The 15,406-nt window shown below is 35.4% G+C and overlaps 1 protein-coding gene across 1 annotated transcript in view; it reads left to right on the forward strand.

The window, feature by feature from the left end:
• ASPH (aspartate beta-hydroxylase) overlaps window positions 1-15,406 on the forward strand; it is a gene marked incomplete at its 3' end in the record, with an annotated part of 65,417 nt that overhangs the window by 14,527 nt on the left and 35,484 nt on the right. Inside the window, 4 exon segments of the mRNA XM_008950306.1 lie at window positions 10,418-10,507; window positions 11,876-11,950; window positions 12,449-12,610; window positions 13,751-13,819. Of these exon segments, the coding sequence (XP_008948554.1) occupies window positions 10,418-10,507; window positions 11,876-11,950; window positions 12,449-12,610; window positions 13,751-13,819 (396 nt within the window).

Consider the following 15,406-nt stretch of genomic DNA (forward strand, 5'->3'; position numbering starts at 1 on the left):
GCATTTTTGAAATGTGTTTCAAGGTCAGTGAACAAGGCTTACTGCACCTGTAGGCTTCATATTATGGGAATTTTGTGTTATTAGTTAGTCTCAATTGGATGACCTTAGAAAAAAGTGAATTCTTACAACAGTTACTCATACAGGTTACAGCTGGGTGAAGGGGATACAAGAAGAATACATTGAAGCATTGAAAGGATTTCCATTTCAGGGTTATATGGGGAGGAAAAAAAACCCACCTATACTGTAAACACGTTTTGATTAGTATTTGAGAGCTGGGGAAAGCTGCTGGGTTCCTTTCAAGCAGTTTGGACAGGTGAACACTTTTCTTATTTGGTTGCTATCACTTAAACAGGTATAATGATGGCACAGCTGCATGAAATACATTGTTTTGTCTGTCTTATGGTCAGTTTGGATGGATTCCTCAAGGGGAGGTGAATAAAGCCAAGACTTGCTTATTGGTTTCTTTTATCTTCTCATGCAAGATTCACCATATGCAACTGATTTCAGGAAATAAAATGCTTTCTGCCCAGCGGCTCTATGTTGGATTTGTCTCTTCTACAATTAGGCGGTTAAAGCAAGAGATCTTAAAGCAACTTTCTAAGCACATATTCAGAGTATTTTAATATTTTCATGCTCATTGTATGAGTTAGAAAAGCTCTTGTACCTGGGAGGGTTCCAGGCTTTGGCGTGCCCAGCACTCTGTACAGGTAATGGGTTCAGTTGAAGGTAAGTGGGTGGTAGCTTTCTGTCAGGAAGCTATTCTGCTTAGCAGCAGACCTTGTAAATCCAATGTTAGTGTATTACAAACACAGAATAACAGCAATAACCATGCGTGGCTGCCTACCCAAACAGTCATAACTTCTTCTGACTTGGAGTTCTACAGAAGGAAAACAAAAGGAGAGAAAAAAATAACAGTTTTGGCTTCTAATTTTGTATATCCTGTCATAGTTCTGCAATTTTTACATCTTATTGCTAATTTTCTGTGTTGAAGGAGGTTTTTGATGGCACCTCAGGATTTAAGGCAAGAGTCTGAACAAAAGCCCTAATGTTTAAAGCTTGATACTTTGTTGTGTTACCCAGGCTTTGTGTAAATTGCAGAAGGGTGTCAAGTGCTGGCTGTCAGCTGGTTGGTGCTAACCTTGATCATGTGCTTTCTGTGGTAAATGAAGTAGTCTCTCCATTTTTCACATGTAAGTGGCTAAGCCATCTTAATTAGCTGATGTTTATTGCATGATCATAGAATCGTTTTGGTTGGAAGAGACCTTTCAGATCACCAAGTCCAACCATTGCCCCAGCACTGCCAGGTCACCATTAAACCCTGTCCCTCAGCACCACATCTCCACAGCTTGGAAACACCTCCAGGGGTGGGAACTCCACCACTGCCCTGGGCAGCCTGGGACAGGCCTGGACAACCCTTTTGGGGAATAAATTGTTTCTGATATAGTGGCACAACTTGAGGCAGGTAGAAGTTGTGGTGAAATTGATTTATGGGAATTTTTCATGTGTCAGAGCCTCTTGTATAGCAAGGGTATTAAAATTTTCAATATTATTAAATGAATCATATAAAATTGGGATGTATAAGAATGAACATCAGGTATTTCAATATAGTGTTAAATATGCAAATGTTATCTGTCAACATCTGTGAAACTTCTTGAAAATACTGAGTGCTTTGTGTTATCTGTTTTGTTTTGCAATGCTTATTTTTCTGAATAAAAATTGTACTCCTATAGTTTCATTGTGATGCTGAAATTGTAAAGCTGTGCTTGCACTTGAGGGTTCTTTTTGTGGATGTTGTTCTTGAAGGCTCTGAGGAAAAATAGAGGAAATGACTGGATTTTATTGCAGAATTAGAATGCTTTGTAATATTCTAAGTTTCAAAGAATCAATTAAGATACCAAGTTATCTACCAATAAGCATTATGTAAAACTAACCACTTGGACATTAATATTTAATTTTTAGTATGACTATTCAAAGCAGTTCTTTGGAAATTATTATAAACCTATCCAGCTATGTTAACTTGGAAGTCTACTTTTTAATTCCCTGACTCCAATAGCAGCCATTTCTGACATCCCATTATAACCACATACGTGATTATAAATTCTATATTTCTTTTTGTATTGCCAGCATTTGGATGCTTACAGCATAGGACTGAGTGGAAGAAAGGAAGGAACTAAAAATCTAGCTCACAGTAAGTGAGAGGACACTCAAATTGAAGTTAGAATAGGGGCCCACAAGTTCAGTTACATAATTCATAAAATTCTGGACAGTGGTTTAAGTGCCCCAAGGCTGTTAAGAGCCCAAGTCTTTGCCAAGGGGTTTACTTAGATGCCAGATTTCATCACATGCCCCAGGCCATTGTTACCTTGGAAGAGCAAAGTGTTTTGCTCCCATGTCTTGCTTTAGCCTGTTTGGGTTTCACCAATGAGACTTCCCTGTGCTGGAGCCACTGTAGGGCCCTGGTCCAGGTGGGAATCAAGATGCAGCTGGACTTTTGTGTTGTGATAATTACCTAGAATTAAGATTTTGTGGCATATGATTGTATGTACTTCTCCTGTAAATGGGTCTATTCATAATATGTTAAACTATACATGATTTATGGAATTATGTCACATGTTGGTAATTTGCTGAGAATCTTAACACTATTCATTGTATAAAAGCAGATTGAAATGAATTATTGCTTGCCTGAATATTAATGAGTGAAATACCAATACTCAGTGAAGAAAGTATTTTGTAATCCTTCAACATAGTGCACAGTACTCATGTTTAAAAATAATTTCAAATACCTGTATGACTGTTATGTATACAGGACTTTTGTAAAATTTTCTCTTTTCCCTGTCAAGACATGCTTTTAAGATTGTATCTTAAAATATCTAGTAGCATTTAATTTTATTGTGAAAAGATGAGAGGAGCTGGAAATGTAAGTATGGCTTTATGTAGCCTTGCTGAGTACCTTTTACTTTTTATGTTTTCATTGATGCTGTAGTATAACAAAGTTGGAGCCTTTTCTTCCTTTATATGAGAAAATTGTTTGCCTATTCCTCCACACACTGCTTAGAAGCAGTAAGATTGGATAATGAATTTAGGTCAAGGTAGAACTTCGGACTTGAGCAATGATGGCCATCTATAAGGGAAGAGTTTAAAAAGGTTTTCTTACCCAGGTATGATTTGGTAAGGAAATTGTTCTAAAAATTGTATTTTTTATCTGGCTAACCTATTTTTAAGACATTTTGGCTGTACTGTCAGGGCTTGATACTTTGAAAGCTTGTAAGATGGCTATGTTCTTTAATTTTTACTTGTTTTAATGGAGAATGTGAGATTTGTTTTGTTTTTCTTCAAGAACAAATGTTGAGGGATATTGACGTAGTTTGGGTGGTTATTTTTTTCTGGAAACCTAAACTTGAAGTTCAAATGTCGAGTGTAGGTGATTTATAAGTCTGAATGAGAAGCCTAATGCTGAGACATGAGAATATTTCTTCTAGTTTTATTACATTATTTATGAGTTTTGAAAATATATTGATATTTTTCTTAATTCTTTTTTTGGGTAACAATGCGCATGTTTTGTTTTTTTTGTGTTTAAGGTAGCTCTGCGTATGGGATTTAGGTCTTAATCCACAGCAGCATGATGATGATAATCTGATCTCTATGGTATTAGAAAGATGAAACTAATTATTATTTGTGTTTGGGGGATGGCTTTTGCCTTCATGCCTCTTGTGGAACTAGGTATAAAGCACAGTCAGGGTGCTGAATGACCTCAGTGTTTGTTTGCTGCAGTGAGGAAAGGGCAGCACCTGACTTTGGAGAATAAGATTTATTTTTTCAATAAAAGTCTTAACAATTTCAGATAATCTTAAGTATAGCAGTAAGTACTTTAACTGAAGTGAAATGAAATGGCAACTGCCTCTTGGAATATGAGCTACCTTAGCCAAAATACATACTTTTCCACTGAATAAAGAAACATGGATCGTAGATAACTCTAAGAAAATAATTTATATAATCTACAGTATATGCATGCTTGAAGATCTTTTTGAGTTAATATGTTTATTAATTATAAGTCAGTGGGTTTGAAAGAGAGCTGGCACAATACCTAGTAGAGGAATCAGCTGGGATATTGTTCATAATTCCATGGCTTTCTCTGAGAAGTTACAATGCATCTCAAGTAGTGTACAACTGGTAATGTGGAACTTTTTTTTGGATTACAATTAGTCTGGCATCTCAGTGCTTGTGGTGGTCTTGTTGCTGCAGATGCTTTCGTTCAGTTTACAACTGGTATTCCTCCATAGAGGTAACTTTTCACATAGTATGGCAGGTTGGAAAATCTTCTCATGTTTGTTGAACATCACAGATCTATTCATAACCTATTTCCATTTTGCAACAAATCAGGTGAGGAGCCTGGAGGGCTAGCCAAGAAAAAAACTAAAGTCAAAGGTATTTTTAATGTTCTTTTTCTTGTGGAACTTTATGCAGATAATGATTTCTGAAATGCATGTGCCTTGCCAATGTAGAGTGCAGGTTATAATAATATTTACTAATACAGCTCTGGTGGCTACGTGTTGTCTAATGGTGCAGCAAACTATTATCCTCCCCATTTTTCAGTAAATTGGGGGATTTTTTTCCTACCCATTGTAATATAATGGCAATGTGAGTGCTTTCCTAACTAGTGGTTATATTTTGTTTGTGCAATTTTGTACAGTTCTTTTGTTTGAATAGTAATTACTTATGATAACTTCATATTCTGCATGTTTAATTGCAAGTTCTGATGTATATGCAGATTTTGCTGTGTGAAATCCTTTTGTTATCTTTCGTGTGTTCATGATGCTATATTGGAATTTCCACTTGTGCACCTTTAAGTTCTGCTTAAGTCTGTACTTAAATAGTTTCATCTATTTCTTTCCTGAGGGAGGAGAAATTTAGGAGAAGTTCAATAACTTCCCCTTTAGTATTTTTTGCAGGATTGATTGCAGTGACGATACTTATAAACTAAAAGCTTCAAGTAGGACATCTTGTAGCTGACTTCTGTTATAAATCTATTTATAACTGCATCGCTGTGTGAACAGGACATAATGGTCTAAATGTACTCAGTGCAATGGAGACTAAAAAAACCTAATTAGCCTCAGCAAAACACCAAAATACCAGACGTACTTCTTCAGGTGCTTTAACATTTGAGTTGTGCTCAGTTCCCTCCGCCCAGCACGGAGCTGTGTAAAGAACATTGCATTAAATGCACTTGGGCTTTAATGTGTTTTTTTCTAGTGCTATTTGTAAAATGCACATTGCTTGTAACTCCGGGTCTCCTTAGGAAAAAAATGCTTGTGCTGAGAGTAATTCTCATGCTCATTTGAATGTGACTTTTCTTAGATCTTGCATGCAAGTTGAAATTTTTAGCTTTTGTTCCTCATTGTGCTCAGTATGACTTGGTTGCAACTTGTGTGTTTCCAAGAATGTTATAAATGACACTTAACCATTCATTCCTGAGTTTTGGATTATTTTTCAATGTTTGATATGAGCATGAGGAAATGGTATGATATAGTTCAAATGCTTTATGCCAAAAAAGTTGGAAGAAGGAAACCTGATATTATTCCTTTTGGACTGAGCTGTCTGGTTGAATTGGTCACTCCATGGAGATGTCACACAGTGCTTAGAGGCAGTTGGTACAGGAGAAACGTTATTGCTTGCCTGCTTTTTACTTCAGGGCTGTGGTTTCTCCCAGAAGCCTGAATAAAAATAGAGCTGTTGTATTTGTGATATAGAATCTTTATTGTTTTTTTAATAATGTAGGCGTATTAATTTTGAGATTAAATACAAATAATGTGTACAGAGATTTAATGGAAAAAAAATTAAATTTTGAGTTAAAAATTCTTTATTCTGAAAAATGCTGCCAGTGCTAATGGATTTTTTTCAAAACTGTGGGCAAAGTGGAAGTAAATTTTGAACATTTAAATGTCAAGGATTCTGTTCTGACTGTTCTGTCTAGATACCATGTCACAGTCGAACGGGAACTGAAAATAAGCACAAGCGTTACAACTCCAAAAGTAAAACAAACAAAAGTATTGCTAATAATGCTACATATGGAAACGTAAAGATGGGAGAATGAATTTACAAATGTTACTTAGTCTTCACTGACTGTGGTCACACAAAGTTAACTTTTTTGGAGTTGATTTAACTCACCAAGACATTGCTGTTCCTTCTTAATTACCGTGTGCTTATTTTTGTAAACTATATACTCCAGATAGAGTGATTTATTTATTTATTTTTAACTCTTGGCTGAATCTGAACTAACAATATTAGTAAAATGTTGTGGTAGACATTTATAACACTTTCATTTGCAGTTGAGAAATTGTTAAAAAAAAAATTTTTTTTTGATGATGCTCTTAGTGTTTCTAGATCCTACAATTGTCATTCTGTTGTCAAAGATTCCCAATTCCCTGTGATTTTCATGCTCACAGACCAAACTGGGGTTAGCATTCTGCAGAAGTTAATTAGCAGTAAGCTAATAGAGGTGTGGTTTTCACTAGATTAATGCTTTATTTGGATGAAGTTGCTGTAAGCTGAAGTTATTGGCTGGCTGCATGGTGTGAGATATTGCTAAAAGTCAAAACTAATTTGTTTGAAGTGCTTAAAGCTTAAATAGTTAATTACACAAGTTTCAACTGGCATCTAACAGACATGAATTCGATCAAAGCTTTTAGATGGTTATTCATGTTTTCTTATCTACGAATGGGTCTCTTATTGAACATTTCCTCTTTTTTAAATGAAAAACTAAAAAGTAAAAGAAGCTATTAAAGAACCGCTCAAGAAATTAAGGGAGAAGCAGGAATCCAAGAAGGAGGAAATCAAAGATGAGGAGGAAAAAAAGAAGGCCAAGAAAGGAAAAGATGCTACTGATCGAAAGGACAAGAAAACTGTTGATACGGATAAATTAAAGAAAGATTCTGACAAGGCTAAAAGAGACAGAGGAAAGGAAAAAGGCCTAGACAAAAATGTAAAGTCCAAGGAGACTACCAAAAAATCAGCCAGTGAAAAGGACGGTACTATTCAGGTGGGAAAAGACAAAGAAACAAAAAAGGTAGCTAAAAATCCATCCAAGGAAGACAAGAAAGAAAAGAAATAAGCAGATTTCCTGGCCTGCTAGTGAGGAACAGACCTCAACAGTGGAAAAATTCGGCATATTTATATGAATGTGGTAAAGATGGCAATAAGAAGATAATGTTTTCTGGAAAGAAGTGTGAACAAAGGCTATATATAATAATTTTTTGAAAGCTTAAGCGTGTGCTGGCATTGTAAACACAAAGCAAAAATGTCTCAAAACATTTGAACACCTATCAAAAACTCCAAGGTGTCCATAAGTTAATATGCCTTGCTAACAATGTGTATTGCGAAGAGAAATGTCAAATTGGTGCCAATAACTTCAAGCATACTTTAAATCTGGTTTAGTTTTGTGTTTAGTATATTGAAATATTAATGGCATGATAAAACTGCTCAAGATTCAGCACAAAATTTGTAATGAAATTTGAAGATTTATTGTTATACTGCAGTATTCTTTTAAAGAAAGCAAAACTAAAGCGTTAAATTGAACATGGGTATATGCGTGGTGGTGGTGTTGATGTAAGATTAAAGTCCTGGAGATTGCTTCTCTTTGTAGTTTTGCTTAAATTTTGTGTGTAGCAGTTGGCAATACACTTATCTCAGGCTTTGGATACAGCACATATATGTCTCTGTAAGATGCTTTGATCCCTAGAGGTCTAAGGTGTGTTTAGAGAGTAAGATATAATCTGGTTTGTTTTGTTGGGGTTTGGGTTTTTTGGAGGAAATTTATGGAAAATAGCTGAAATGAAAGCTGTAGAAAATAGACACTAGCATAAGATTCTAGCTGTGATAATTACCGGGGGTGAAACACCAAGGTATTTTCTAAATATTTATATTTGCATGAAGGAGGGAAAAGACCTGTGTTACAGACTTTATACTGCTTAGCAAAAAAAAACTTGATTGAATGAAGATCTAATCAATGCACTTGCATAATGAGCATTTTCTTTTAGATTTCGCTGATGACAGATGTGTTCATCTTTGCTCTGATAAGTGTTAAAATACGTATTTGACAGAGGAGCACTCCAATCACACTTCTCAAGAATGGTAGCACATCCCTTTTTATTTCTCCCTTAATGCGACAGAAGCTTTAACTGTCTGGGAGTGAAATTTGGAATGAGTTTGCCTTTAATATTGTTGTATCTATGACCTAAAGTTTATCTGATTCTAAGAAAGTTTGGGTTTTTTTCCCCAAAAGTTTGTTTAATTTAAGCAGCACTCCAAGCTACCCACACAATAAAATGAGACTTTTTGCCCCAGAGATCTGCTGTGCTGTTGTGTATCTCTACAAAATATTCTTGTTATTCAACTTCACATGGCAAGTTACCACTTAAGCTCAAAAATGCACCACACAAATTAAAAAAAAAAAAAAAAAAAAAATTATTCTTTTACACACCCTAAGTGCTTGTTAACTGTGAAATATTACAAATTTCTGAAATACTTTGAATCCATTTATTGTTTGTGAAGCAGAGCAAGTGGTTGGCTGCAATTGGAGATGTTTGTTCCTGGAGGATGCCAGGATTTCTTTACAGAGGGCTGTTTGTGAAAGCAGGGTGGCTGTTTCCACACATTCAGATTCTGCAGTGTGACAGTAGCTAATATAAGTGGGTTTGTCTCCATATAGTTAAAAAATGTAGAAAGAAGTAAATTCTTCCTCTTGTAGCCATTAATATTACTATAGCAAAAGATGAAAGTAAGTCTTAATAATATTGTTCAGTATTTCAGGGGTTTTAATGATACAGAGGAAAACTGGCAAAAAATGAAGCATAAACTTGGTGCTTTTGTCTTCTGGCTTCTAATCTTGACTCCATAGTAGTGAACTCTTAGTTACAATAATTTTAGATACAGCCTAACTACTTGTCTTCATGTAATTTAAATAATACAAAAAGGCATAAGTAGAATAAATTCTGTTATTTGTTTCCGTTACTTATATAGGGTAATGGAATAAATGTTTTTCTCACAATGCATAAAATAATAAAATTGCTTTAGTTTACACAGCATTGTTTTGAGGCATATTTGTCCTATTTGTATTGACATATCTTTGAGTCCAGTAATGCGGTAGTATTTCTTTTTTTAAAAACTTTACTGACTTGAAATGTAATACTTAGATTGTTCCATATAAAGTTATGTTCACAAGACTGTTAGCAGTACAGGAGTGTTCATTAGAGTGTGGCCTCTGCTCTCTTAAATATTATTTGTGTATGGATTTCTGTGCATACAACTCTGGAACAAATAGTTCGATTTGGGCCATGTGCATGTGTGTGTTTGTTGAAGAAGGCAGTTTTAGCTTAATTGACCTTGGAACTTACACTTTATTATGAACCTAGGAGAAATTATGTAGGCTTATAGGAGAATTCTGTTTGGAAAGGACTTTGGGAGATTTCAACATCGTGCTTGAAACGGGGTCATCTCAGAGGCATAACCAGGTTATGCTGGTCTTCAGAACCTCCGAGGATGCAAAAGCACAACCTCTCTGTGCACCCTTTTCCTGTGATCTCACTGTCCTCATCATGGGGGGTGGGAGTGTTTTCTAATGCCCTGTCTGAACCTGTCTTGTTTAAATCTTGCTTGAATCCTTCCTGAAGGATAGGTGATTAGGTTAATATCAATAAATTTCCTCTTGAGGATATGGTGTCTTAAGATATGATGTGATCTTTCAAGGTTGTGAGTTACCTTGATCTTTTACCATGGTCTTGAGTACTGCTGTTATTGGCTGCTTTCTTTTCATTGTGTTTTGATCTAGAAAGACTCATTGGTATAGACAGTGAGCATCTTAATGATGAAATTCCATCAGTCATACTTTTCCTGTAGTAATTTCATTGTCAAACTGGAGACTGAGATTATTTTGAAGAAGCTACAGTTTTCTTTATCAGGCCTTTTAAGTTTTAACATATTAATGTAAATTACCTGTTCTCATTCTGCCCAATGTTTTATAAAGTTCAAATTAGCTTGTTATAAAATGTATAAAATTGATCATACAAAATACTTTTTGCCCAAAGAGAAAAACCTGCTGCCTATTTTTCCTTCTGGATACTGAATAGATGTTGACAATAGCGTAGTCATTTGTTCAGTTGCTTTGAAATAAAGACAAGTTCTTAAATTTCTGTCCTTTTTTTTCCCCCTTTTGTTTTATGTTTGTCTTCAAAAAATGTTTCGTATCTGAATACACTTTAGTCTTTTTTTATCACTGTATATCGGGACAGCCCTGTAATTGTGATTGTTTGAATACATTTTGGAGAGTTTAACATTGGTTGATTTAACTGAAACAGCTTTCTTAGTTTATAATTGAGTCACATCCAAAAGAGCATAAAGTTAACTTTGTAACTGAAAAATGCAGGCCTTAAAGAAAGATCTGTCCCAGCACAGCCAGCATCACCAGAATCTGAGGAGAGCATCCAGCCTGCGGAGAAGCCCTATGTTGAGTCAGGTAAGGCCTTCTGTAAACCATAGGTGCAACAAAAGACATGTTGCTTCATTGCAGTTTTGATCCTGTTTCCTTAGCATACAAATTTATTTCTTTAGTTAGACAAATAGATCTGTCTTAGATTTGTGTGTAGCCATATCACAGCAGAATAACTTTCTGCTCATGTACAGTTGTGGTTTTGATACATACACCACAGGGTAGCCAGTCAGAATAACAACAGCTACTCCACCTTAAAAAACAAACAAACAAAACCCAAAACACCCCAACTAACTTCATATGATGAATCAAATATTTGCTTTTCCAGTAAAACCGATAGCATGTCATAGATACAGCTTCTATTGTTGAAAAAAAATCATATAAACATCTTAAAAGTCACATAGTAATATTTATTAGGTTTAAGAGGAGTTCAAGAAAAAATATTTACACATCAGATTTTAGATGTTTTGCATTTTAGTGTTATCCTGAGAGCACAGATTTTTCTCTTGTTCCTTTAAAAAGACTTATCCTTTCTGATGTGTATGTCAACCTAACAGAGTAACCCACAAATGTGGAGCACGTGTTCAGTAAAGTGGAATATAGAGTTTGTTTGAAAAGACTTGCATTTACTGAAGTTAGCATTCATAAAATATATCAAGTTTGTTGTTGCTTGGGGTTTTGGTGTTTAGGGTTTTTTTTCATAACTGGTACCATTTTGGATTTTTATTTGAAAAATGCAGATATGGTGTTATGCTGTTTGGTTTCTTAGTGTTCATTCCAGGACATTTATCTGAAGGCAGCACTTCCTACAAATTCCTGTTATGTCCTGGGCTGGTGTGTTAGATGACAGTCACTTGTGTATGAAATACATTTGTGATTCATTCTGCTACAAATTACTAGAAGACCTTGATACTGTAATATTAGAATTTATTTTCCCTGTTCATAAAGCCAACCAAGCCCTCCTTTTGCAAGTGACATTTTGTTGCCAACGTGATGTTCTAGTGCTGCTCCCTAAATTGTAGGAAAGTAATGGAAGGAAGCATTAATGAAATCTTAGTGCTTAGAAGAGAATTCTTGGTTAGTGTAGTCTGAAGTTATTCATGTTACTGCCACTGAGAAAAATACATGTGCAGAAAATGCATAGGTAAAATCTTCCAGTTCATCTTCAGAATGAATCTGATGTGATTGATGCTATACTTTCCATGTAGGAAAATAAGGAAAACCAAATTGTGTTTGTAATTGTGTGATTTGGAGAGTTTCTCCAAGTCAGGCTCTGTTGAATTTTATGGAAAGGAGTAAGAACTTTATGGAGGCTCCCAAAAACTTAAAGCTTTGAGCTAATGTTTAGACTTTTTCTTTTGCACTTACCACCACTGCAATTTATAATCCTTTTAGAGCACAAGAATGCCGACATAGAGTTGGAAGAGGAAATTCAGTCTGTTCTCCAGGAAAGTCTCCATTCCCAGCCTGGTAATGCATTAACACTCACAAATCCCTGAAGAATTTCTAAACACTGCTAAGTAGGCTAGATGAATCTCAGAGGCTGGTCCTGGTATGAACCTAAAAGTAATTTTGCCTGCGCAAAACATTCTAAACAGTTAATTTACTTTCCAGAAAACTCAGAAAGTTGAGTCGCCAAATCCTGAAACTGTGCCATCTTACCCAGAGGTGTTTGGCAGCAGTATCTCCAATCATTCAGTTGACAACAAATTTCCTCAAAATACGGTGTAAAATGCAGGAATGGATAAAAAGAGATGGCTTTTACTGGGGGCAAAGGTAGCCCTGGCTAGTCAGCACAGATGCTCTGGGTTTGTGCTGCTGGAAGGTGCAGACAAGTCATCTGTCCCCCTCCCCAGCCCCTTTGGGACTTGTTGAAAAACATGAAGGATGTGCTGGAAACTGAATATTTGCTGCTAATAGAATTTAACCAAGAGTTTGTATTCTCTAACAGTCTGTATTTTTGATTAGGAGAGAGACATGAAGATGTAGATGAAAGTATAAATGACCAGTGGCAAGTGAAGGAAGAACTACATGGAGAAACTTTTGAAGCTCCTACAACAGATGACTTGCTCAGAGAGTTAGAGAACGAAATTCCAGAAGCATATGAGCCACCAGACTCAGTTCAGAAAGGTATCTGAATGACTAAATGTATTTAAAATTAAATTTTGCCAAAAAGAACAGATGAATGAAATGTGTCATTGAAAACTTGACTCGTAATTTCTATTTGCAGTAGAAATTCTGCAAGGATTATTTAGCAAATAAATATTTTTTAAAAAATAATAAAAATGTGATACTTTAATGCCATGTGTTTTGGAATCCAGGTAACTATATTTTTGTGTAGTTAGTGCTTTATTTGCTTTCAACCAGCCAAATTATTCTGGGCTTCAGGTATGTATATCTTCCCCAAGAGAGGGACTTTTATGATACGTGTATGGAGTCTGCTTCTAGACTTTCTAGTTTAATAAAGTAAATTTTACATGTTTGTAAGCACAGCCTTTTGTAGACAGACTTATTCTCACTCTACTTTCCTTCCAATGTGGGTCTTTAAGAGAAGAGCAAGTCCTGCTGAGAACATAACTTCACATAAAGAAGGTGCTGCCTGACAGCATTGACAGAATGAAAAAAATGATTTGTAATCAGAATATTAAAGCAGAATCATATGATATAAATCCAACTTAGGGAAGACTATTTCTGAATGTTTTATCTGCACTATTGAAAATTCTATGTATATATTAATACTTCTTTTTTAAAAACTCCTGTAATGGATGTCATCTAAAAGTTTTGATTGCTGGGAGTGCCCTGTGATTCTTTCTTCACAACTGAAGTGTAAATCTTTTCAGTCTGGATCAGTTATACCTCTTTGTTTCTCCATCTCTTGTATTCATCTGCAGCGCAAGTTAAAGTAGGGGAATAGAGGAGAAATTCTACTTCTATTTCCCTGAAAGCTTTAAAGATACTATTAGAACAAATTCATTTTGCCTTTTTATTTTCTTTACATTTACACAGAGATTTGTGTGGAGTCATCTCTTTTTTTTGAGCAGATAAGTGTAGTTTGTGTGTATACATACTCTCACTATCATGTATGAGAACAAAAATTTAAACTATAAATTACAGAAATAGAGATTTTATTCTCTATATATGTATCTTGCTGGCATTAGAAGAAATTAGCTTAGAATTTCTGCATAGAAATTTAACTCTTCTTACATAGTATTCTGTTACAGAGGTTTTGGTATTGATTTAAAAATTTGCAAATATATGTTTGTTTCTCAGATGCTGATGCTGTGGCAGATGATCTTGGAGCAATGGAGCCTGAACCATATGAGCCATATGAATCTCCAGGTATAATTTTGGTTTTCCAAAGTCAGTAATACTGGTTTTCAGCCAAAATGTAACAGATGATATGAGAAAGGAGAATAGAAAGGTTTAGACTGGTTTAGGAATATATAATTCTGATTATTTTTTTTTTCTAAATAACTATCCTTGATTGTCTTAGATATTTTTACTTTGAGCTGATTGTCTCTTATTTGGTATTGCAAATGGTTTTTAAAAAGAATGCACAAAGGTTTGGGAACTTCCCTTTCATTGGCTCAAAAACCTCAATTTTTACTTTTCTACCTATTGCTGTTGTGTATGATTGGACTCTGGATAGGCAAGGGATCAGTGGTTGTACAGTCTAAGAAAGTGGAATGAGTTTATTGCTTATATTACTGTTTTTGTAGAGTCTGCAATGCCAAGGTTCTTCTAGCCTGTTACTCTTGGCATTAGTCAAAAACTTGTGTTCTCACGTGGAACCTGTCACCTCTCAGAAGCATCCAGTCTGAAAACTTCCCTTCACGACTCTTTGTTTCTTTATGGCCATTGATAGTATCAGAGGAGGAGACAGCACTGAGGAGAGACTTCACTCTGACCTATCCTTGTGCTGTTTTTCTGCATGCCCCAATTCATCTTCAAAGCTTTTTGGAATTTTGCCTGAACTAACCCGGTTAGCTTGTAGTCATCATCAAGTTGTGCTTGATTCCACGTACAATGGCATTAGCTCATCTTTCCTATTTTGAAGACATTAGGTGGATATCAACAGTTTCCCTGTTATCTGATAAGTATTTTATTCTAGATAAATGATAGATAATGCTTGTTTATCATACAGGTAGCCTCCTCCATTTACATTAGACATTGATTTCTGTTTGGATTTGGCTTCTTATCTTTGTTTCACTGTTAGTTCTGGACTTTAAACTCCTCTTTGATGCCAAATATGACAGGAAAATAATTTTGTTTGATACAGCTAAACTGCTTATTCCTGTCTTTGTGGGAGATTGCTGACTTCCTGTTCCCAATTTAGAATCCAAGCTGTGATGCTTCCAGAGTAAAAGGATAGTTACTTTACCTTCAGTACCATGTGTTGTCAGATGGATCATACTGAGTATTTTAATAACAACACAAAGAAGTGTAGTCACAGAGGAAAATAAGCCACATATTTAACTAGGCAATGCAAAAAAAGTAAATTGCTGTAAATCAGTGATGCCAGAAGCAAATTTACATATTTCTCAAGGTCTGGTTTCTGGCTCTTATCTCCTGTGTATCACCAGTGTTCCTCCTGCACATGAGTAAAAAGTTACTCTAGAACTTTGAGGATAGGGGAAGATTACATTTTTTTCTAACTGCTGCTGCTAGAAGAGCAATTTAAAAATAGTGATGGAGACAGATCTCTTGAATCTTTTTTTTTTCATACAGAAAGTATAACAGAGGACCAGTAGAGAGTGGCCCAACACTTTCGTTAGATTGTCGTGTGGAAAGTGTTTATAAGGTTTTAATTTGCCAGTTTTCAAGTAAGGAGCTACATTTAGCTATTGACAGACACATTATGGATGCAAGTTAAAATAGTAGAGTATTAAAAATATTTCATCTTTTCTTTTTCTAATTGCTGCTAGA

Source organism: Merops nubicus, unplaced genomic scaffold, assembly GCF_000691845.1.
Source record: "Merops nubicus isolate BGI_N331 unplaced genomic scaffold, ASM69184v1 scaffold10622, whole genome shotgun sequence".
In the NCBI taxonomy this organism is placed as follows: Eukaryota; Metazoa; Chordata; class Aves; order Coraciiformes; family Meropidae; genus Merops; species Merops nubicus.